The following is a 24,217-nucleotide window of genomic DNA, read 5'->3' on the forward strand; positions in this document are numbered from 1 at the left end:
AACAGATACTTACTTGACTGAATCTTGGATCTTATTATAGGCCTAGTAGGAATAGGGACCCCTATATACAGTTGCCTATGTGGTCAGAGGGGTTTAACCTCCGTGTTTCACTCAGTTTCCTTTTTCTGATAAACCACGCTTACAAACACTGACATTCATTACGCATTTGTTTGCATACTTTATGAAGAGCAAGTAAAATATATTCGCAATTATGAGACAAATCATATATATGACATTATTTTATTGACTCCGACGAACAGTGATAGGTGTATGGAAATGTTGTTTCAAAAGCATGCCGATATTCTACTCAATTCTGGAGGGATAAAGTTATTCATCTTGTAGTACGCCTATATGGAGTATTTTTTTCCTGAATGATTGTTGTCGCTTACAGTATGCTGAAGTATTTACAAGTTTACAATTATGATGTCATGTACAAAATAGATCAATGAGATTTACAAAGGATTCATTAGAAAAAGAAATCTCAAATATCAGCGTATTAAAAAGGAAAAGCTTAATCTATATAGTGAACCCCTAACGATAACGTAATGCTATTACATGTTCTGTTCACACACTCATGTACAACATTTAGAAATCCATCACAATTGCACGTCAATGACATTAGAGACCATTATTACCATTTTTATTTTGAGTCAATAACAAGCTTTGCAAAATAATTATGACTATTCAGCAACCTGTATTGGCCTTCATCAAGTGGAAATACTTCATTTAGAATAAATTCATATTCGTTAAGTTTTTACGAGGAACCTGATTATATTGAAATATTGATTTATCTTCGATTTTTTGAAAATCTAGTTTTTATTTTGAACTATGAACTTTGTTCTTGGATAATAGTTAAATTGTGCCGAACTGCAATTAGGCCCTAATCCGTTTTGACAACATGCTGTAGAACCTCTAGAACCTAGGCTTACACTGTCATATCCCTCTTGACCGACCTATGTTCAAATCCATTTTCTGTGTGCCACAAAGGTATAGCCCAGTGATCTAAAGCAGAGGTCCTACCACATCCAGTTAAGTCAAGTGGTGTCTTGTGGACCAATGATTTCATCACACATATTCTAACAACCTTCACATAGTTAGTCTACTCATAACACAAGGCATCCCTTCCATTTTTGAAGGTCACATACTCACTCTCTCTCATAATGCAACACTTGCATCACAATTCACATTAAGGCATAGTCAAGCGTGTCTGGTAACATATCATTTGGTCCAACTTACTGCAAGACTGGGGCAATGCAAATCAGAAGTAAACTGTGTCTGTTAGCTTCAAAACAAATTTAAACCATTTTTTTCTTCTGATTGCCAAAACCAGTAAAAGTTGCTGCATAGTCCTGATACACAAGATTGTTATCAAACACACAGCACAGCCACTACAGAGCAACAGCCACAACGACCAGTGAGTGAGATGAAGAACAAACATAATGGCATTTGTTTACCTGCATACATAGATACAGGGTATACTATACTCTCATACTCTTCTGAATAGTAAAACAATGCAGTGTTTGTACAATGGCAAATTGGGAGCCTACATGATAGTTTTGTTTAAGTTAACGAGGCTAATTATTAAGATTATAGAAGGTCCAGATGGGTCTCATGGTGTCATTGTGAAACGGATAAGCCAAAGGGGCATTTTCCCCACATATGATTCATCACAGATTTCTTTCAACTTGTAAAAATGTGTCAGGTTGACATTTATTGGGATGAGTCTTGTCTTTGTGCCAGAACTGAGAGACTTCCACTAGATGGGCCAGCTGCAGAGTCAAAATTGACTACATCATAAAAATGAATGTACAAATAAAAAATACCTTTTGGATTTAATTTATCAAGGTTAGGGTTAGGACATTAGGTTAGTAGTGTGGTTAATGTTAGAGGCTAGGTTTAACATTAGAGTTAATGACTTTGTGGCTGTGCTAGCTAGTAACCACTCTGCAGAGCTGCCACCAGAACAAGATTCATAACACAAAACGCAAACCTGCAATAATGTGACCACACAGGGAAGCAAAAGCCATTTACTTCAAGTCATTCATAGTTTGATGTCATCAGATGGACTTTGGACTTAATAGTTTGATGTCATCAGATGGACTTTGGACTCATTAACAGTTTGATGTCATCAGATGGACTTTGGACTCATTAACAGTTTGTTGTCATCAGATGGACTTTGGACTTAATAATAGTTTGATGTCATTGATTTTGATTAACAGTTTGATGCAAAAGCAAAACAACAAAAAAATACCATGTTTTAATGTATTCATGGTGGTTTAGTTCCACTTTGCTTAATAATGACCTTCAGTAGTTTGCAACATTTCTTTCTGTTGTGATAACCATTGTACAAAGAAAGCGATTGAACATTCATTTCACAGTTTATATACAGGTGACTTATGTTCAAGAGATTATACATCATTAGTGTGGAGAGACCAAAGCACAGACATTCTCCTACATTGTTTCAGCATCAGTCGAAAACACTAATGTAACCCACTCTACTTTACAATTTCATTTTTTTTTTTAATATCTTATTTTGATACGTTTATCTTCCTATATGTATGACTCTGAACTGGGAAATGGCCCTTGATCATTGCTGATGAGCAAATAGATTTTTCATCCATTTTATGCTGTGTCTGAATGGTCATTAACTAAACTGAAGATGAGCAAAGCAATATTACCAGTCAAAAAGTGAACAGCACCATTGGCAGCTACAATAGATGTAAGATTGTTAACCTGTGTCTGATTACAATGGTTTGTGGGGTGCAACAGAGAACTCCTCCGTTCACTCACCCATCTTGGTGTAGGTCTAAAGACATGTTTTCTTTTGCAAGGAATGAGACAGTAGCTTTGTAAAAAGGCTACATTCAAAAGCACCTAAATGATCTGCAATGTTACATGGCCAACACATTGAGGAAAATATCTACATGTTAATTCTTTTAAGCACTTTTATGCTCTGACCCCTAACCAGACAGTCAATATGCAAGATTACAGTAAAATATTTGGTTCAGCATATAAGATATTTGCACCATGCAACTAGTGTAGATAAAACTGAAATCAATATCTACATAAAGAATTGAGCACAGTAAGTATATTGGATAATTGCGTGGAATATATTAGATGATACCTCACCATCTTAAAAATAGAAGTTGAGAAATATCTACGCTATAAGCAAATAGCAGTTGCTCAAGCATTATTCATACAAAATCACTTTCTTAGTAATACCTGATTTATATGAAAGTAGTACTGTCATGGCCTTATTTCTTCAAAACAGGTAGTTAGATTTGAAATATATGTTCAGTCAAATAAATATAATGTATGCTGCCTGCAACAAACCGATGAACTAGTACCACAGAAGCTGAGATTAGTATGTATACTGATTATTTTTCCCCCTGTTTTAGTAATGAGTATGACAGCGTTTGTAATTTTGCACAGATTTTGCCGTGAATGATAATGAAAGATATTAACCATAGGAAATAATCATGTGTCTGTGTTCTGCTCTGTTCAACCCTCTATTTTCTCACTTGACAAAGAAACCCGGATCATCACCATCTACCCTACCTGCAACATATTGTTATCTGTCAAATATAGTTAGATGACCTTTAAAATCACCCCGGAAACATGTGACCCCAGAACCATGTGAGGGAGGGACAAGAGAATGTCCTCGCACTACTCTACTCTGAGGCGATGGTTATGAAAGCAAAGCACCACGATTGAATACTGCTGTCCATCTCGAGGTGACCGTCAGGAATATATGTATTAAGGCATTCAGTTTGTTAGAGCACAGAGTCAAAACAGTTCACCTGGTTATGTATAAGAGTTGCATATGTCTAAGATTTGGCCTTCAAAGAGTGATAGATAGATATGTATTCAGGACCAGGACTATACAACCTGACATGCCAACAACATGCCGTCATACTCTTTCCAATAAGCCGAAAACAGGTTTCAAACTGACTTGATTTTACAGGCACATTGCAGGCCATGTTGCTGTTGTTGAGCAAAAGTGGATAAGCAAGAATGTGCTTTTTTGTCTTTTAAATGTGCTGTTGGAAGAATCACCTGCTTAGACCAATGAGAGATGAGGATGAATTTCTAAAGAGTAATACTTATTATCTAGATAATTAGCACCTGTTTCTATTGAGGGCAGAAGTGATAGAGATACGTCTTCTGTAAAGAGAGAGAGACTTTATACTGTGAATATAATCTCTAGTTCAAGAAAAATCGACAGAGATAGAAAATCATCGCTATAATGTCTTTTGGAATGACTTGGCATGATTGAATAAAGTTTAAAAACAACAAAACAAAACGGCTTCTCAATCAATCAACCATATGGAGTATGATTGTTTTTTGCTAAGGTTCAAGATAAGTTACAAAATTAGCAGAAAACTATATTGGAAAGTTTTTGTTCCTGAATATTATACACTGAAGCTCACATAGGGGAAAACATGTAGGGCTATTTGAAGTGCTAGATTTTGAGTCTACAGTTGAAGTTGATGTTCAAAGTGTAGGGAGGCTGGGGTCCATTGTTTCTCTGTCCGGAGATTCAATGTAGTTGGCTGCCTCTTGCAACTTTAACAACATGGCCATCTGAATCAAAAGACACAGGAGAGAAGAGTCAGAACAGGTGAATCATTTGAATTTAACTCTACACTACGTTCAGTATGGTGACAACGATACCTTCCAAGCACATACAGTAATAGAATTGCGACACAGACAAGGCCAGAGAAGGCCTTACAGCAGTGCTGGGAAACAGGCGCCCCACAGTGTGTTTCAGGGTTTTGTTCCAGCCCTGCTCGTGTTGTATTCACCAGACTCAACTAATCAACAAATAATGCTCCTCAAATTTGACCACTATTAGGTGAATCAGGTGTATTGTTTCTGGACTACAACCAAATCCTACACACACTGTGGTACCTCCATGACCACAGTTGCCTACCCCGCAGAGTGTCTCACCAGAGGGTCCAGGGTGTCCATGGAGCTGGGTGGGGTCTCCTTATTAAGAGGCCTGGCTGAGGCCTCGCTGGGCTGGCCGGGGCCTCCAGAGGTCATGCTGGGGGGAGGCAGGTGGAACAGCTTGGCCTGGTCCTGTTGGGCTGAGGGCCAGGGTAGGGTGCCCCTCACCCACTCCACTGGGTCCTCCCACACTGCCTTCTGACCATGCACCTGTGGCACAAAGCCACAACACCGTCATACACTGACCCAACCACTGTCCTATCCACTTTTTTTCAGGACAAACTTGTAATTCATCTTGCCTGGTCCCAGATCTGGTTGTGCCGTTACGCTAAATGTTTGACGTGGCAATGACAATAGGAATTGGCAATACAGCACAGATCTGGGACCAGGCTATAATTGATCTACCAGGATAGTAAAACCTGTCTGACCTTAATGCCATCCTTGGCTCCTTCCTGCAGGTAGGGAATAATGGAGAGGTTCCACAGGTCAATGAACCAGGAGCGGAACTCCTCCACAGTCACAGGACAGGACAGGAAGAAGCACGGGCCTAGAGAGACGGAGAGAGAAGAGAGAGACAGAGAGAGAGCGAGACAGAGACACAGACACAGAGACACAGAGAGACAGAGAGGAAATAAAAGAGAGAATAAATCTATTAAAGATATCTTTCAATGACCACATCCAATCAAACACAGTCTGTGACCACAAGCTACAGACAAATCTCCGATATCTAACTAACTTTAGGCATCACTTGATTTGGATAATATATAGATTTAGACCTGTAGACCATCCATAGAGGACTATCCAAATTAAGTGTGACCTACCTTTATATTCCTGTATTATTTCTCCCGTAAAACAGAATGTTTTCCTACCGATGAGGAAGTCAGAGGTGCTGTGTTTCTCCAGGAAGGTGTGCAGGTGGTACCACAGCTTGGGTACCCAGTCCAGCACCCTGAGGAGGTCCTCGTTGGACAGGCTCCTCTCGTCCTCCGCCTCCATCAACTTCCTATGCAGGTAACGCACCAGGAAGCCATTGGCTGGCTCCACGTTATTGGAGAAGGTCACCATCCTGGGGGTCAGGGGAGGGTCAAAGGTCAGGTCATGCGGTACGTATCCTAAGGCACATTATTTAATGTACCTATATATTAGACGTTTATCCCAATTTAAATATCTATCAAAGCATAGATTCATGGCAGGGATATAGCCTTCAATGGAGGTGTTTTAAGACTGGGTCAAAACAATAACAAAACATGATTTGTCTGTTCAATTACCTGAAGCTGAGGTGCAGGCCATGGTTGGGGGTCATCTTCACTGGCTGGTTGGTAGTTCCAATGATGTAAGGACTGAAATAGACACAGAATCATCACAGATCAGACTAGAAACATAAATGTACCATAAATGTCGTTATAGATGTTTGATAAAAGGTTCCATTTCAGCTTCTGTTCAATGTGTTAGTCCGCTCACCATTTGTGGTATTTGCAGGTGAGGGCCCCATTGACAAGCTCACTGATGGAAGTGGCATCATGTATATCATCCAGGATAACCACCAATGGGATTTCAGCGGTGCTGGTTTCCCGATCAATCTGATTGGCCAGGTTGGACAGGTAGAGTTGGAGATCCTGTTGAAAGGTACGGGAGCGAAATAAGTCATGCTATGGTGTTAAATCACAAACCCAATGACAGTTGACTGTTTTCTAATACTCCTGAGCTGTAAGGTGTACAGGCTTTTGTACCAGCCCAGCAATAACACATCTGATGATTAGTGATAGCCTAAATGATTAGTTCATAATGAGCTGGGTCAGGTCAGTTACTAGTACTGGGCTGAAACAAAACCCTGCACATCCTATAGCTCCTCTCTAGAACTAGGAGTGAGGAACCCTGTTGGCGTGTGTATGACACACACTGTCCTGTCCCCACCTTGCATGACTGGCGGTGCATGTTGAAGGTGACCACGATGCCGTCGGTGCGGTCTCGGCCGCTGCGGTCCACCAGGTACTCTGCCAGGTGGGAAGTGAGGTAGGTCTTGCCGGTGCCGCTGGGCCCAGACAGGATGAGGCGGCGGTGCTTCAGCAGCAGGCTGATGTAGTGTTGGCTCATGGGCTTGGGGATGAGCGTCTCAAACACCAGGCTGTCCACACACTTCTCCTTCAGACCTGCAGGACGCAGAGGTCAAAGTTCAAAAGTTTAACATTATAAATATTTATTTTCTGTTTAGTTTAAACACACAGTATTAAACAGAACAAACATGGGCATTGGCATCCTAGCAACATAACAAATAAAGTGTATGACAACACAGGTACAACGATTGTTTGGGTGTACAGCATTCCAAACAGCCCTCCATTCAGCTGCTCACAGAGACCTCACAGAGACATACCGTAATTCAAGAGAAACACAAACTATCAAGCCATTTCTCCTAACATTGAGAGAATACACTAAACAAGAGGTTGAATGTTTGTAGTTAAAACAAGAAGTCCATCCATGTGAATGAAAATGTTCTGCTCAACGATTTACCGCATCACACGTCACGTCACCCTTCATAAACAACTAGGAGTGCAGAAATAATGTTCTGAAATAACTCCCAGATCAGAAGCAAGTAGTCTGTGCTCCTCCTTCTCCTCCGGCCTTCTCCTCCTCCCTCATGACTTCTCCTCCTCCCTCATGACATCTCCTCCTCCTCCCTCATGACATCTCCTCCTCCTCCCTCATGCCCTCCTCCTCCCTCATGCCCTCCTCCTCCCTCATGCCCTCCTCCTCCTCCTCCCTCATGCCCTCCTCCTCCTCCTCCCTCATGCCCTCCTCCTCCTCCTCCCTCATGCCCTCCTCCTCCCTCATTCTTTCTCCCCCTCCTTCATTCCTTCTCCCCCCTCCATTCCTTCTCCTCCTCCCTCATTCCTTCTCCCCCTCCTCCATGCCTCCATCCTACAGTGTGACATACCACCCCACATGTATAGGGTATTATATGTGTGTGTGTGTGTGTGTGTGTGTGTGTGTGTGTGTGTGTGTGTGTGTGTACATGTGTGTGTGTGTGTGTGTGTACATGTGTCTGAGGCCTGGGCCAGCTGGTCGAAATGCTTGAGCTGCCTGACACACAAGCTGCAACAGGATATTTCTCTGAACCCCTCCTTCTATCCCACCCATCCCTACTGCATTCCTTCCTAGCAGGAGGAACAGACTGCCTACCCCTGCACCTCGACATTGGTTTAAAATCACTAATGGGCTCTGATACATATAGATTATAGTGGAATGGATCTATGTACACCACTGTTCTAGGAAAATGTGCTCCAAGAAACTAATCGGTCCAAGAAAATCTAATTGCCAAATGCCTGTCTGAGTTTATGTTTTCCTCTGGGTCTCCTGGGGGACGGAGGGAAGCCACACATTCTATTATTTCAATAATAAGGTAATCTGGAACATGGCGATAAGGGAGAGGTAGGGAGAGCTAGACACCACAAATCAGTCTCAGTCTGGCCCAGGCTGAGCCCCTGACGCTAAAGGGTACCAGGGGTCAGAGACAGGGGGGAGATAGAGTTGAGGCGATAACGAGGCAGACAAAATGAATTATGACACTTCACAGCGAAACATCCATCCCACTTGATATTTAACATGACATGTTAGTATTAAACACGACAAGCAGTCCAAATGTCTGGATAGTGTGAGCACCCTGGTCATAAATCATTCTGGATCTTAAGAAAACATCCCTTTCATCATTGTTCTGTGTGGAATGATGTGGATACTGTTTGGTTTCTGAAACAAAGGGCATGCTTTGAAAGTGGAATGGGAAACTTCCAAACATAACAGGAGATCTGAAAAGAGTGGACAGAAAATCCAGAGCGGAGATAAGGAGGTGAATGTCCATTAGACCAGATAGACGGACTCAGTACCTAAAACGTGTTGAAATTACCTGTGGGGTGAACATTAAGTCTGTTGACTGTTTGCTGACCCCAAATGGATCTAAGACAGGCTAGGCACAAGCTGCTATTTATTTGCCGTTCACAAAAAAATCGTTGCTCAAAGAAAACACACAAAAAAATAACTTCTACTGTGATAATCAGCTAATAGTACATAAACAAATACCCTCTCCTTCAGAGGGATATTGTTCCTCACCAGAAACAAACTGCAGATTGCAGAGTTGCAGAGTGATAAAGGGCACCCTTTTCTTACCTACCAATGCATAAATCATGTTTTGTTCCCAGAAATATAAACATTGAGTAAATCCATTTGAGGTCAATCACTTTTTGACATCCCCCCCTTTTGATACCAAAAAAATAACTTTCCACCACGGGAGGTGAGTGGCACGTCGGTCGGCGGCACGTCGGTCGGCGGCACGTCGGCCGGCGGCACGTCGGCCGGCGGCACGTCGGTCGGCGGCAGGTTGGGGAGAACGTGCTTATATTAATGACTGGAGCTGAATAGGTGGAATGGATTCAAATACATGGTTTCCAGGTGTTTGATGCCATTCCATTTGCTCCGTTACGTAAATTATTATGAGCTGTTCTCCCTTCAGCAGCCTCCTGTGCTGTCCATACATGTTTGCCCAAGAAGCGGTCAGAAAGACCTGGACCTGAATCCTGAATGCCAAAACTTTCAGGAGATAAAGGTGCTCAATGTTGACCCATTTTGCCATTCCCACCATACCATGAGACATCATCACTGGAAAAGATGAATGGTTGAGTGTGATATCATTTAAATGAAACAGGGTTGTCAAACTACTTTAGAATTTCTTGAAAACATTTGTTTCACATTTTACATCATCTAAGGTTTTTGTCTTGTGCCCATCATTGGTTGAGACACAACATGCTCTTGAATACAGGGTGGGTGTCATTTCAATCATAGAAATAGAATTCAACAGCGTTGCAGTTCTTGACACACTGAAATCGGTGCACCTGGCATCTACTACCATACCCTGTTAAAATGCACTTAAAAATGTTGTCTTGCCCATTCACCCTCTGAATGGTACCTATGCACAATCCATGTCTCAATTGTCTCAAAGCTTAAAAATCCTTCTTTAACATGTCCCCTCACCTTCATCTACACTGATTTACTGTTGATTTAACAGGTGACATAAATAAGGGGTCATAGCTTTCACTTGGATTCACCTGGTCAGTCTATGTCATGGTTTTGTACACTAAGTTTATATCGATGTGTACCCAATGCCGCCCGTCATCTCTGATTATCTGCCGGGTGTGCAATATCAAGTGTACCTACAGGCTATTTAGTGTGATCTCAATCAAATGATCCATAGCCTACTTGGTGTGGTCTTAATCAAATGATCAATAGCCTACAGGCTATAGGCTACGAAGAGCATGCCTGGAGAAGCACAGAGCAAAGTTATATTTCTAAGATAGCTGCTGCTATGGTGTAAATAAATCTAGGCTGCATTACACACTGCAATGGATACTCCAACGCTGAGCCCCGGCCTGCTCTGCTCTTCCTGATAAAAACATGTTTTGTGCTGCCTAACCAATGGCTGTGCTTTGTAGGGCTACAGTGGCAGGTCAGGAGGAGAATCAAATAATTATTCAGAAAAATTTGTTTGATTAAAAAATGCAATATCTTGTGCACAGACTAGCCTATAGCCTATGTTCTGTTCAGTTTGAGAAGGAGAGGGTGAAGGAGGAGATGAGGAGGGCAGCGTGAAGATGAGGACCGGAGGTCAACTTTACCACCTTGCTACTACTATAATTTAATAAATAAAAACAATATGTTTCTTGCCCATGATATATATATATATATATATATATATATATATATATATATCAGAGTTATTGACCTCACAATAAGCAAAATTCGACTAACGTCGACCGCGTCACAATCAATCAGAAACAGACAGCTGATGGTGCTGAAAGTAGCCATAATTCATTTAAACCGTCTTCATTTTAATTAGACCTAACAAGAGGGCGTTGTGTTGGAGCCTATTAATTCCTATTTAACAAATAAGAGGTAGACTACCTGTTTGACAGATGAACTTAGGCTATAGGCTTCTATCTTAGTCAATTCCTCATCCACCATGAACTCTTTAAATAGCCTACTGTACCTCTGTGTCAGTGAAGGGCTGTTAAGTTCACAACAGGACTTGAATTGAGGGGGTATGACTGGATATGCCATAGGCCTACCTTTTATAAAAGAAATGGCACAAAGCAAAGGACTACCCATTGTTAGCTTAAGATTTTGAAGAAAATAAAACAGATTTGATTATATAAAGTGATCTATAACAGCGCTTTGGTCCGCAGTGATTTATGCTAGAAACAAGCTGTAAAATACCTGGGAAATATGTGACTCCGATGCAGAAGTGGTATCATTGTTTTGTTTCTTTGACATTCAGAAAAAATGGACTTTGCTTGGGAAGTAATCTAATTCCTGTCACTATCATTTGATTAAGCTATTGACTTTCTGTACAGTAGATGCTTAAACCCAGACAGCTTTTAGGGAAACACTTGTAATCTTTTCTCATTGGGTTAAGCCACAGAAGAAGAGCGGCCAGTAGTTAAAGCTTACATTTTTCACCGTTGGTAGGTCTAATCTGTCTGGAGTGGAAAGGTAGGCCTGACTTTGGAAAGTACCATGCTCAGATTCCTAATGACGTCTCAGATTTAATGATTTGGAAACAGGGACAGTTTAGTTGCAAACAACACACACTGATTTGGCATTGGAGAAATATGATAAGATGAACACAGGCCTATCTCTCTGTCCATTCTTAGCCTGTCATTTCAGTAATGTGTGTGGTATTAAAAAATATTCTGCTATTATGTAAAATGACGTAGAATTGTATGAAATTTTTAAAGGCTATTTTTTCTCGGACTTGCAAATACGATGGTAATTTCATCCAATGCTTTTACTATAAAGGAGATCTTTCCACCCCTACTCTTGCTCACGGTTGTCTGTGAACCCACAACCTTCTGGCCCGCAGCCATGTGCGCTATCAAGATTCCTGCAATGCTTACAGGACGAAGAACAGTTTCTGAAACTGCATATCTAAGGCTTTGGTCTGTCCAAGAGCTGAGGGTAAGGATTTTCTCTGCTATCCACTTTATGTTTTAATTATTATTTTGGGTATAGGGGAGGGTCACTTGTTTTGTTTTTTTCACGAAGGTTTAGGTCAAATATATTTTGATGAAGGGAGGTCCAATTTTCTCCATGTAACCCTTATCATAAATAATTACTACCACAAAGATGGCTGCCAGTTCACCCAGCGTCGAATGTCAACTTAAATGGTCATTTTGATTCTATTATCTATATTACTATGATTTCAATAGGTTTCCTATGGAGGATTGACAATGCAATTTAAAACAACAGATATTCCCATTCAAGTCAATATTGTCTTTGGACCTGCAACCATCTTTGTTGTACCATTTGAAAGTAGAAATGTATATTTTATTACATATATCAGTCAAAACATGACACACACCCTGTATTCAAGAACATGTGTCTCAACTGATGTCGGGCACAATACCAAAACCTCAGATGATATAAAACTGACACATTTTATAAAAATGTATTATAAAATAGTTTGACAACCCTGTTTGTAAGCTTTTAAATTATATCAATCTCAACCGTTGGATGTCTCATGGTATGGTTGTGTATGCAAAATAGGTCAACTTTGAGCACTTCTACAATGGCGATTGAATTAAAATGGATTAGGCCATTATTGATAATTGTACCATTATAATCCTGGTTACCTTTGAGTGTAACAGTGACGCTGCTGGGCCCCTTGGATACACAGTGTGAGGGTTGGCTCTCTGGCAACTCTCCTCCCAGCACCCTCCTGATGTGGTTCATACTGTAGCTGTAGATAGAGTCTGTAGACAGGCCCAGGCTGGAGGTGGGGTCCACCTTGGCTATGTACACCTAGGGGGAGGAGAGAGCGAGAGCGAGAATAGAGGAGAGGTACATTCGTGGTGGTGGGGTACATTCGTGGCGGAGGGGAACATTAGTGGCGGAGGGGAACATTAGTGGCGGAGGGGGAAGCAGACTGAGAACTTACAGTATAAGATGTGAAGGTTAAGTACAGACCCTTGCCAAAACCATGTCCACATGGAGAAGAAAAGTGCTCCCATATTTATGTATTTACTGTTTGTTGACATTATGATCCTACACAGAACCCCACACCCTACCTTTGTATTGCCGTTGAAGGTTAAACATTTAGCATTTTTAAGGTACATTTACAGCAACAATGTAGCCACTTGTGAAGGAAGAGCAGGGTTTTTGTCAGTCGAGGTGCCTGTTGAGACTCACCTTAAAAGCCTGGCCGACAGCCGAATCCAACATAGGCCAGTCCATTCTGTCGTTAACCCTCACAGTACCGATGAAGAAGTCCTGCTGTTTCACCTCCTGTTGAACAAGGACCAGCAGTACTGGATAGGTTAAAGGTTAACCATCACTCTTATTATAGAGGTCTACTGAACTGAATACGTCTGGCACATTCATCATGAATTGTAATAAAAAGACTCACATCTTTGAAGATGCGCAGGTTGGCCACACGAACCACCACTCTGACACGTGGGTCGTCCCTTTGAGAGGTGAGACTGACGGCTTCTGTCTGGAACAGGTCTGTTCAGAGAGAGGGAGGCAGAGAGATAAAGAAAGAAATGGAGAGAGAGAGAGAAAGGGGGAAACAGAAAGAGAGAGAGAAGTCAAGGAATAATCTAATGAGTGCTTGCCCTGACTACTTTAACATATCAAACACATAAACGTGGGTACACATTGTCCTTGTGTTAATTTTTACAGTTAAAATGAGGTGAAGTGAGATCACTACTGGTTGTGAATAGACTCCTGGGTGGTTGTTGGGTCGTTTTGTAACAACTGTTAGGTTTCATATACACGCTTTAAGGAGGGTTATTTAGCTGACATGTTTTGTGATAATTATCTCTAGTTTCAGATTTAAAATTAAAGCTAATTCATGGAAGTCATTCAGTCTTAAACTTGTTCAGTGGTGACTGTGTTCCTCTAGTTACTGTGTTACTGACGCCAGCCCTCACCAGGGGAGCTGCCTTCTCCCAGGCTCATGCTTAAGGTCTTGCTCAGAGATATGGCAACAGATTGACGTGGCGAGGCGGTGCCCAGTGATGCCAAGCTGGAGGACTGGGAGATGGAGGTTGAGGGACCACCTGTCTTCAACTGGTCATTCTCTGCCTTCAGGTTCTCCACTGTCATCTGCAGGCAGGGACACAGTGTAGGATTAAGGGGGATACTAACACAGCTAGCTACTTAGTGAGGAGAGTCCTGTAGGGCCCTAATGGGGTCAGGGGTCAAACCATATCTACGTTACAGTAGACATCATTAGGTAACACAAAAACACACAGGCAGACACACACACCTGCATGTTGTTCATGGCCTCCTGCAGTTGCTCCAGCTGGTGGGCGGAGCTAAGGGCTTCCAGGCGGATGTCCGTCAGCTTCCTCTCCTTCTCCCAGAGGGCCGAGCGCAGCGTAGACACAACCTTCTCATCCTCCGGGGGATCCTCGCCTCCTTCACACAGCCTGAGGGAGAAAAACACATGATGCAAACACTGAACAGACGCATCATGTCCATTGAAACTGATGTGGCACATATCTAATCTATTCCATTAAACTGATGGAGATAAATAAGACACATAAATAAAATAGAACTAGATACTGATAGATTAAATTAGAGATAGATACTCATACATGAAATAGATACTGATACATGAAATAGAAATAGATACTGATACATGAAATATAAATAGATACTGATACATGAAATAGAGATAGATACTGATACATGATATAGAGATAGATACTGATACATGAAATAGAGATAGATACTGATACATGAAATAGAGATAGATACTGATACATGAAATATAAATAGATACTGATACATGAAATAGAGATAGATACTGATACATGATATAGAGATAGATACTGATACATGATATAGAGATAGATACTGATACATGATATAGAGATAGATACTGATACATTAAATTCATACATACCATTTGGTGCACCTCAATGATTGAAATATGTATTTTATGGAATCGAAACATGGTTCAGACTAGAGGGGCACCAAGGGGGATCAGGATGTGTGAGGCCTTACCCAGAGGAGGATACAGAGACAGAGGACCTCATCATGGAGGGAGAGTTGTCCCCGTCCCCATCCCTGTCCCCGTGGTGGATGGTGATCTTAGGAGAGGAGGGTGCAGAGGAATCTGGAGTGGCGATCTCCTCGATGTCAGCGTACGAAGCAGAGAGCTTTGAACCCTTCTTACTGAACGCCTTGTTGAAGGAACTCCTCAGCTGTACAACAGGAGTACATAGATAACAGAGATAAAGAGTGAGGATCCCCTTCTGGAACAGAATTAAAGTTGTAAGACTGATAGAGTACCCAGAGAGAACCACAGTGAACAATTCCTCAGTCAGACCCCTGTAACCATCCCGTACTCGTTGATGTGTCTCAAATGGCACCCTATTCCCTGCATAGTGCACTATATAGGGTTAATGGTGCCATTTGAGACACACTCCTTTGCTTCATCAAAATATCACAGCAGGAGATCTGGGGGGGAGGGCTGTTGGCCTGGCGGTGGGGAGCTTCGGCCGATGGCAGATAGGTTGCGGGTTCGGGTCCCCGTTTTTTGACCTTGTGGGAGATCTGTCGACTTGCCCTTGAGCAGGGCGATGACCCTGGTTGCTTCTGTGTGTCGCTCTGGATGTGAGTCTGTTAGATCACTAATGTGATGTAGATGTTGAGCGGCTTCCCTACAAGTAGATTGTATGTTTTAATATGCTATAAAATACTACAAATAATACAAAAATCACAGCAGTAACTACTGCCTCTGATTTTCTAGACTTGAATATAACCAGTAGGAAAACAATATTGTCCTCAAAATCCCCAAATCTCGCCACCCCTATACTGCTGTTGTTCCTGCTGAGGTGAAGCGGGACAATGTGAGAACCCAAGGCTAATCTGGCAGAGTGAAACAACAATAGTCCTGGGCTGCAGTACACACAACATGGAAATAACCTAACAGCTTAGTCTGCAGGGAAACTGTAGAAATTAGCACCCTGTAATGAGACAGAGATGTTCATTAGACTTTGTAAGTATGGTCCAAAGAGGGGCAAGGAATAGAGAAGAGCACTGTCCAATGAGGGGTAAAGAATAGAAACGAGCACTGTCCAATGAGGGGGAAGGAATAGAGAAGAGCACTGTCCAATGAGGGGTAAGGAATAGAGAAGAGCACTGTCCAATGAGGGGTAAGGAATAGACAAGAGCACTGTCCAATGAGGGGGAAGGAATAGAGAAGAGCACTGTCCAATGAGGGGGAAGGAATAGAGAAGAGCACTGTCCAATGAGGGGTAAGGAATAGAGAAGAGCACTGTCCAATGAGGGGTAAGGAATAGAGAAGAGCACTGTCCAATGAGGGGTAAGGAATAGAGAAGAGCACTGTCCAATGAGGGGTAAGGAATAGAGAAGAGCACTGTCCAATGAGGGGTAAGGAATAGAGAAGAGCACTGCCCAATGAGGGGTAAGGAATAGAGAAGAGCACTGTCCAATGAGGGGGAAGGAATAGAGAAGAGCACTGTCCAATGAGGGGTAAGGAATAGAGAAGAGCACTGTCCAATGAGGGGGAAGGAATAGAGAAGAGCCCTGTCCAATGAGGGGGAAGGAATAGAGAAGAGCACTGTCCAATGAGGGGGAAGGAATAGAGAAGAGCACTGTCCAATGAGGGGTAAGGAATAGAGAAGAGCACTGTCCAATGAGGGGGAAGGAATAGAGAAGAGCACTGTCCAATGAGGGGTAAGGAATAGAGAAGAGCACTGTCCAATGAGGGGTAAGGAATAGAGAAGAGCACTGTCCAATGAGGGGGAAGGAATAGAGAAGAGCACTGTCCAATGAGGGGGAAGGAATAGAGAAGAGCACTGTCCAATGAGGGGGAAGGAATAGAGAAGAGCACTGTCCAATGAGGGGGAAGGAATAGAGAAGAGCACTGTCCAATGAGGGGGAAGGAATAGAGAAGAGCACTGTCCAATGAGGGGGAAGAGCAGCTGGAAATTGCATTGATGAGCCTTGAGCGCTGCACAGACCGTACAGATTTGAGTTGCTGCAAGAATAATGATTTTATTTCTTGTCGAATCCTAAAGCACACTTATTTTATACTTTACAGATAGTACAGACACTTAAGAAATGTGGAGAATTCCTCATATAGGTTTTACTGTCAACAAACCCAACATAAACATAAAAGCCTTGCTCCTCATTTAATGATATTCAAGAACGACCACCAAACAAAACAACACAATGGGTTGACAATAAATCAATCACGAAAAGTTTATATTGTCATCTGACAGAAGAAATATCCCCTTCATTCACTAACACTGGCTTTGCATGAAATCAGAAACCTCTAGATCACTTCTCTGACACTGAACCAAACAGAATTTAACTGCAGGTTTTGAGAACATATGAATTCAATTTGTTAACGATTTATTTACTTGTGATTTATGAATAATTTATCTGGCATATATTTAACGTACATGGTATGCTTATGTAACGTACAGTTAGTGAATGAAGTGGAGTTAGCTAGGTTTAACATGAGATTAGAAATTAGACACATCAGTGTACGGAGGGAGGGAGGAATGGAGGGAGGACTTGCAGCTCTCACAATATCTGCTACTCACCTCAAAGACGAGCGAGCGAGAGCAAGAGCGAGACAGAGACAGAGACAGAGACAGAGACAGAGACAGAGACAGAGAAACTCCAGACCGTTTCTGGTACTCGGACTGAATTCGGCAAGACAGTACACCACTGCCCTGGCCCCAGTGAGTTCTCAGTGGGTTCTCTCATAGAACCAGGATCTCAATTAGAATCCTAATTCTAATGATCTATTCTATTTACAGCAGGCGGTTCTGTGCTCTCACCCAGCTCTTCTTCTTCTTCTTGGCCTCCTGCTCCTTTAGACTGCCCACGCTGGAGTGGCTGGTGATGCTGTTCAGGCTGGAGATGCTCTCAGACGAGTTCTGCCTCTTCATCTGAAGCTCTGGAGAGACAAGAGGAGCTGGTGAGAAGAACTGATCTGGAAAGAGGAGAGGAGAGGAGATTGTGAGAAGAACTGTTCTGGAGAGAGGAGAGGAGCTAGTGAGAAGAACTGTCTGGAGAGAGGAGAGAAGATTGTGAGAAGAACTGTTCTGGAGAGAGGAGATGAGCTAGTGAGAAGAACTGTTATGGAGAGAGGAGCTAGAGAGAATAACTGTTCTGGAGAGAAGAGAGGAGCTAGAGAGAAGAACTGTCTGGAGAGAGGAGAGGAGATTGTGAGAAGAACTGTTCTGGAGAGAAGAGAGGAGCTAGTGAGAAGAACTGTTCTGGAGAGAGGAGCTAGAGAGAAGAACTGTTCTGGAGAGAGGAGAGGAGCTAGAGAGAAGAACTGTTCTGGAGAGAGGAGCTAGAGAGAAGAACTGTTCTGGAGAGAGGAGCTAGAGAGAAGAACTGTTATGGAGAGAGGAGAGGAGCTAGTGAGAAGAACTGTTATGGAGAGAGGAGAGGAGCTAGTGAGAAGAACTGTTATGGAGAGAGGAGCTAGAGAGAAGAACTGTTCTGGAGAGAGGAGAGGAGCTAGAGAGAAGAACTGATCTGGAAAGAGGAGAGAAGATTGTGAGAAGAACTGTTCTGGAGAGAGGAGACGAGCTAGTGAGAAGAACTGTTCTGGAGAGAGGAGAGAAGATTGTGAGAAGAACTGTTCTGGAGAGAGGAGACGAGCTAGTGAGAAGAACTGTCTAGAGAGAAGAGATGAGCTAGTGAGAAGAACTGTTATGGAGAGAGGAGAGGAGCTAGTGAGAAGAACTGTTATGGAGAGAGGAGCTAGAGAGAATAACTGTTCTGGAGAGAAGAGAGGAGCTAGAGAGAAGAACTGTCTGGAGAGAGGAGAGGAGATTGTGAGAAGAACTGTTCTGGAGAGAAGAGAGGAGCTAGAGAGAAGAACTGTTCTGGAGAGAGGAGCTAGAGAGAAGAACTGTTCTGGAGAGAGGAGAGGAGCTAGAGAGAAGAACTGTTATGGAGAGAGGAGCTAGAGAGAAGAACTGTTCTGGAGAGAGGAGAGGAGCTAGAGAGAAGAACTGTTATGGAGAGAGGAAAGGAGCTAGTGAGAAGAACTGTTATGGAGAGAGGAGCTAGAGAGAAGAACTGTTCTGGAGAGAGGAGAGGAGCTAGAGAGAAGAACTCTTGTGGAGAGAGGAGAGGAGCTAGTGAAGAACTGATCTGGAAAGAGGAGAGAAGATTGTGAGAAGAACTGTTCTGGAGAGAGGAGACGAGCTAGTGAGAAGAACTGTTCTGGAGAGAGGAGAGAAGATTGTGAGAAGAACTGTTCTGGAGAGAGGAGACGAGCTAGTGAGAAGAACTGTCTAGAGAGAAGACAGGAGCTAGTGAGAAGAACTGTTATGGAGAGAGGAGAGGAGCTAGTGAGAAGAACTGATCTGGAAAGAGGAGAGAAGATTGTGAGAAGAACTGTTCTGGAGAGAGGAGACGAGCTAGTGAGAAGAACTGTTCTGGAGAGAGGAGAGAAGATTGTGAGAAGAACTGTTCTGGAGAGAGGAGACGAGCTAGTGAGAAGAACTGTCTAGAGAGAGGAGCTAGAGAGAAGAACTGTTCTGGAGAGAGGAGAGGAGCTAGTGAGAAGAACTGTTATGGAGAGAGGAGCTAGAGAGAAGAACTGTTCTGGAGAGAGGAGCTAGTGAGGAGGGTGAATAAGGGTTGGGCGGTCTCCAGATTTTCCTTTTCTCTTCCCGGGAGTTTCGGTATTACAGTCTTGGTAGACAAGGGGGCGCTAAACACGCAACAAAAAGCCTATTGGGCATCTATTACCAGAATACTAACAACATTATCACAATTCATTTCTATAGAGGCTGCTGGCTAAATATGCTAACGAGCTCAAACGAAAATAAACTAATTGCAAAGACAGGCAATCTAGCTCATTAAGTTATAGGTAGTAGCTACCGAATATCATTTAATGGTGAGTTTGGACATTTACAAGCAAAATGTAATCGAGAGACATTGTGCAGATGAACAACGTTTTGATGCTTGCTTGTCTGAGGGAATAAGAGCACAGGATCTGGAGCAGCATGTGTCTGTGTGGAGTCACTAGGGCAACCGACCTGCTAGCTGAGGAACGCTCAAACATAGGTACAGGTAAGCCTTTTCAGAATGACCATTTTTACAAGTATCGACTGTTGGTGACTGAATGTTGATGCTAGCAAATCATGTGACCAGTTGTCAAAACTCAACTCCGCCTCGTTATAAGAGAATGGAGTTGAGCACTCCTCAGCTACGGGAATATTGTTGACGGTATTTTGACAATGGTTTTGACGGTTTTGAAAAACCATCCCGGAATATTTACTGGTGAAGGTAGAGAAGAGAGAGAACAAAATGGTTCTGGAGAGAGAAGGTATGTGGGGAGTGATTATGGTAAAAGAACGTTAGGCCCTTGGTTGGCTCTCTACCTTTAGGAGGGATGTCAGGGTTGCTGAGGGCCACATGGATGATATCTTGGGCCTCTGTGTTTTTCGTCTTCAGGATCTCTATGGTCTCCTTCAGATCAGTCAGCTCAGAGTCCTACGGGGAAACAGGATCAATACATAAACACACTGACAAAATGTTAGTTGTCTCTGGGAACTCTCTCAAAATTACCAGATTTTGGAAGATTCCCGGAATCAGAAGGGATTAAGCAGGAATCTGGGAATTCTCCAAACATCAATAGAACAGCGCTGATAGATGAATCCTAATCAAATCAACATTTATTTGTTGTGTACACAGATTAGCAGATGTTAAAGCAGGTGCAACGAAATGCTCATGTTTCTAGTTCCAGCAGCGCAGTGTCTATAATCCCCCCCAAAAAGAAGAAGAAATGAATGAATATCCGAACGGGCAATATCAGATGGGGATTGACTATGGAATTTCTATGGTGTCTCGGAGTTCCTGAAGGATTGAAGGATCGTGTTGAGTGGCTTGTGAAAACACAACCTTAGCACCATGTCAACCTTTGACTAGATTTCATTTCCTGTCAGGAGGACCAACGGCAGCGGTGCTGAGTCCCTGTCCTCTGCTCTCTAACAGGATGACACAGCGGTGCTGAGTCCCTGTCCTCTGCTCTCTAACAGGATGACACAGCGGTGCTGAGTCCCTGTCCTCTGCTCTCTAACAGGATGACACAGCAGTTAGTTGGTGCCTGGGGGGGGGGGGGGGTCTAGTGGATCAGGCTCAGGGGTTGTTGTGGTACGTTAGTCTGTCAACGCACACTGATGAGATCGGACTGTCTACACTCTAGGCTCACTTTGCTCTCAGATTTTCATTGAACAAAAGTCAATTGGTTCATTTGTTGGAAAAACTGTAGGTTAATATGAATACCCCACACACATTTTTTTAAATGAGATTCTCACAACCAGAAGATACTGAATGTTTGCTACATCTAATTATAGTAAACTAGAAAGAGTTATGAATAATAAACATTTATTTTACATTGATTGGAAATAGCTGGATAGTAAATTAATTGAACAAAACTCAGCTCCACTGAAGTTTCTGAAAGTAAACAAATGTAAGAGAAGGTTACATTATGGCAGCTGCATTTACCGGTACCTTCTGCTCCTGGCTGACCGACAGGGTCTGTAGACGTGACGTCATCAGTTGCAGGCTCTGCTCGAACGCTGCTACCAAATTAGCCTTCAAAGAGAGAGAGAAGAGGTAGGGTAAAGAGAGAGGTGGTAGAGAGGGAGGGAGAGAGAGAGAGTCACTTCACCACAGGTATACTACACATCAAGCAAATGGCTTTCTCCAGGAGGAGCGGGAGTGGTGAAGGTATGGACAGCTGTGGAAGGTGAGGAAGATGAAAGAAATGGAGGAGAGGAGGGGGAAGGGCGTGTGAGGGGTGACAGGAGTATAGCACTGGGGCACAGGCCTCTCCAACCTTGTGTACAGTAGCATGGGAGACCTTTCTGAGCGGTGGCAGAAAGCCTAGCGGTTAAGAGCATTGGGCCAGTAACCGAAAGGTTTCTTGCTGGAATCTCTGAGCTGACTAGGTGAAAAATCTGTTGGTGTGCCCTTAAGCAAGGCACTTAACCCTAATTGCTCCTGTAAATGGCTCTGGATGAGAGCATCTGCCCAGTGACTAAAATGAACTCGCATAGTGGTGTGTGTGGCTGTAATTTAATATGGTAACAATATCTACAGCCAGATGTTTTCACTTATATGGTATTTGTAGATACAGTGGCTTCAGAAAGTACTCATACACATGGACTTATTCCACATTTTGTTGTGTTACAGCCTGAAATCAAAATGGATTAAATTGATATATTTTCTCACCCATCTGCACACAATACCCCATAATAACAAAGTGAAAACACGTTTTTAGAATTTTTAGCAAATTAAGTACAGAAATATCTCATTTAAATATGTATTCACAACCCTGAGTCAAGACATGTTAGAATCACCTTTGGCAGCGATTACAGCTCTGAGTATTCCTGGGTAAGTTTCTAAGAGCCTTCCACACTTTACAATATTTGCTCATTATTATTTTTTAAAGCTTTAAGCTCTGTCAAGTTGGATGTTGATCATTGCTAGACAGCCATTTTCAAGTCTTGCCATAGATTTTTAAGACAATTTAAGTCAAAACTGTAACTACACCACTCAGGAACATTCAATGTCATCTTGGTAAGAAACTCCAGTATATATTTGGCCTTTTGTTTTAGGTTGTTGTCCTGCTGAAAGGTGAATTCATCTCCCAGTGTGTGTTGGAAAGCAGAGTGAACCAGGTTTCGTCTAGGATTTTGCCTGTGCTTAACTCTATTCCGTTTATTTTTATCCTTAAATACTACCCAGTCCTTGCCAATGAAAAGCATACCCATAGCATGATGCAGCCACCACCATGCTTGAAAATATGAAGAGTGGTACTCAGTGACGTGTTGTGTTGGATTTGCCCCAAACATTTTATATTCAGGATATACATTTCATTTCTTTGCCACATTTGTTTTTGTTTTATTTTAGTGCCTTATTGCAAACAGGATGCATGTTTCAGAATATTTGTATTCTGTACAAGCTACCTTCGTTTCACTATGTTATTTAGGTTAGTATTGTGGAGTACCTACAATGTTGTTGATTCATCCTCGGTGTTCTCCTATCACAGCCATTAAACTCTGTTTTAAATGGGCCTCATGGTGAAATGCCTGAGCAGTTTCCTTCCTCTCCGGCAACTGAGTTAAGAAGTATGCCTGTATCTTTGTAGTGACTGGGTGTATTGATACACCATCCAAAGTGTAATTAATAATTTCACCATGCTCACAGGGATATTCAATGTCTGCTTTTTTTATGCTACTATAGACATGATTCAAGGTAGGTGTCGAGACCTAGCTGGGGGCACCACACGGTGACTCAGACAGGAACCTTATCACCGGGTTAGACTGTCAGTCTGCGGGACGGGATGGGCGATCAAAGAGTCATGTGACAGCGAAGAACGGAGGGATCTGGAAGCAACAGACATTCCAACAGACATTCCAACAAACCTGTCCTAGCTGCTACACCCAGCATCCAGAGGTGTGAGTCAGCGGCCAGCAGGCAGGGGGCAGCAGAGATTCCAGAACCAGCAGTCAATACAGCCGACAGTGGAGGAGAGAGGGACAGTGGCATTAGGCCGGGGTCACACTATTTGCACACATTCACACGCACGCACAACCTAGACACACACAGACACAGACATTGGGCCAGAGGGCTGGCTATTCAATATCAATTATTACAAATTACAGTAATAATCAACTACAGTTAAGAGCAACGTCATACAATTTAACACATGATAAAGACAACACAGTGGGTAAGGGCTGAAGCAAAACATATTCAATAATATGATACTATATTGTTTTATTAGTTGTTTATAAATACTGTTTATTAATGTATTATTACTGAACCAAGGTCTGTGTTCATCTCACATTCAATCACACAGTATCAGTAAGACACTCAGGTCAGAGGGTTGGAGCATGTTCAAGGGTATTGCCAATGGACAGTGTTAGTACTGTAGTGGACTTTGACTTGCTAAAACAACATGCAACACATAGTAATCAAGTGCATTTCCTGAAAAGAAAGTTTTGGTTTTAGACTGATATCTCCACAGCTTTGAGAAAATGGTCTCTTTCAACAAATACAGTGCATGACGGCAGAATTTCACTCACTCTCTTAACACTTGTAATATACTGTATGAAGCATCTGATAGCAGGAGTGTCATGCTGAGGTAAAGAGAGGTGATGAGAGGGGCGGGGAGGAGGGTGATAGGAGGGAGGGGTGGGTGGGG

The 24,217-nt window shown here is 42.6% G+C and overlaps 1 protein-coding gene across 1 annotated transcript in view; it reads right to left on the reverse strand.

The window, feature by feature from the left end:
* Positions 1 to 220: 220 nt before the first annotated feature.
* LOC120058540 (neuron navigator 1-like) overlaps positions 221 to 24,217 on the reverse strand; it is a 95,848-nt gene continuing 71,851 nt past the window's right edge. The window contains exons 14-29 of the mRNA XM_039007279.1: positions 21,520 to 21,603; positions 20,388 to 20,499; positions 17,811 to 17,935; positions 15,004 to 15,203; positions 14,261 to 14,423; positions 13,923 to 14,097; positions 13,397 to 13,494; positions 13,180 to 13,275; positions 12,624 to 12,792; positions 6,865 to 7,100; positions 6,412 to 6,566; positions 6,219 to 6,290; positions 5,820 to 6,016; positions 5,379 to 5,497; positions 4,951 to 5,160; positions 221 to 4,584 (exon numbers count right to left, since the gene is read on the reverse strand). Coding sequence (XP_038863207.1) covers positions 4,495 to 4,584; positions 4,951 to 5,160; positions 5,379 to 5,497; positions 5,820 to 6,016; positions 6,219 to 6,290; positions 6,412 to 6,566; positions 6,865 to 7,100; positions 12,624 to 12,792; positions 13,180 to 13,275; positions 13,397 to 13,494; positions 13,923 to 14,097; positions 14,261 to 14,423; positions 15,004 to 15,203; positions 17,811 to 17,935; positions 20,388 to 20,499; positions 21,520 to 21,603 — 2,301 coding nt within the window. The 3' untranslated portion in view covers positions 221 to 4,494. The remainder of the gene's footprint in view (positions 4,585 to 4,950; positions 5,161 to 5,378; positions 5,498 to 5,819; positions 6,017 to 6,218; positions 6,291 to 6,411; positions 6,567 to 6,864; positions 7,101 to 12,623; positions 12,793 to 13,179; positions 13,276 to 13,396; positions 13,495 to 13,922; positions 14,098 to 14,260; positions 14,424 to 15,003; positions 15,204 to 17,810; positions 17,936 to 20,387; positions 20,500 to 21,519; positions 21,604 to 24,217) is intronic.

This window comes from Salvelinus namaycush, chromosome 2 (assembly GCF_016432855.1).
Source record: "Salvelinus namaycush isolate Seneca chromosome 2, SaNama_1.0, whole genome shotgun sequence".
Lineage (NCBI taxonomy): Eukaryota > Metazoa > Chordata > Actinopteri > Salmoniformes > Salmonidae > Salvelinus > Salvelinus namaycush.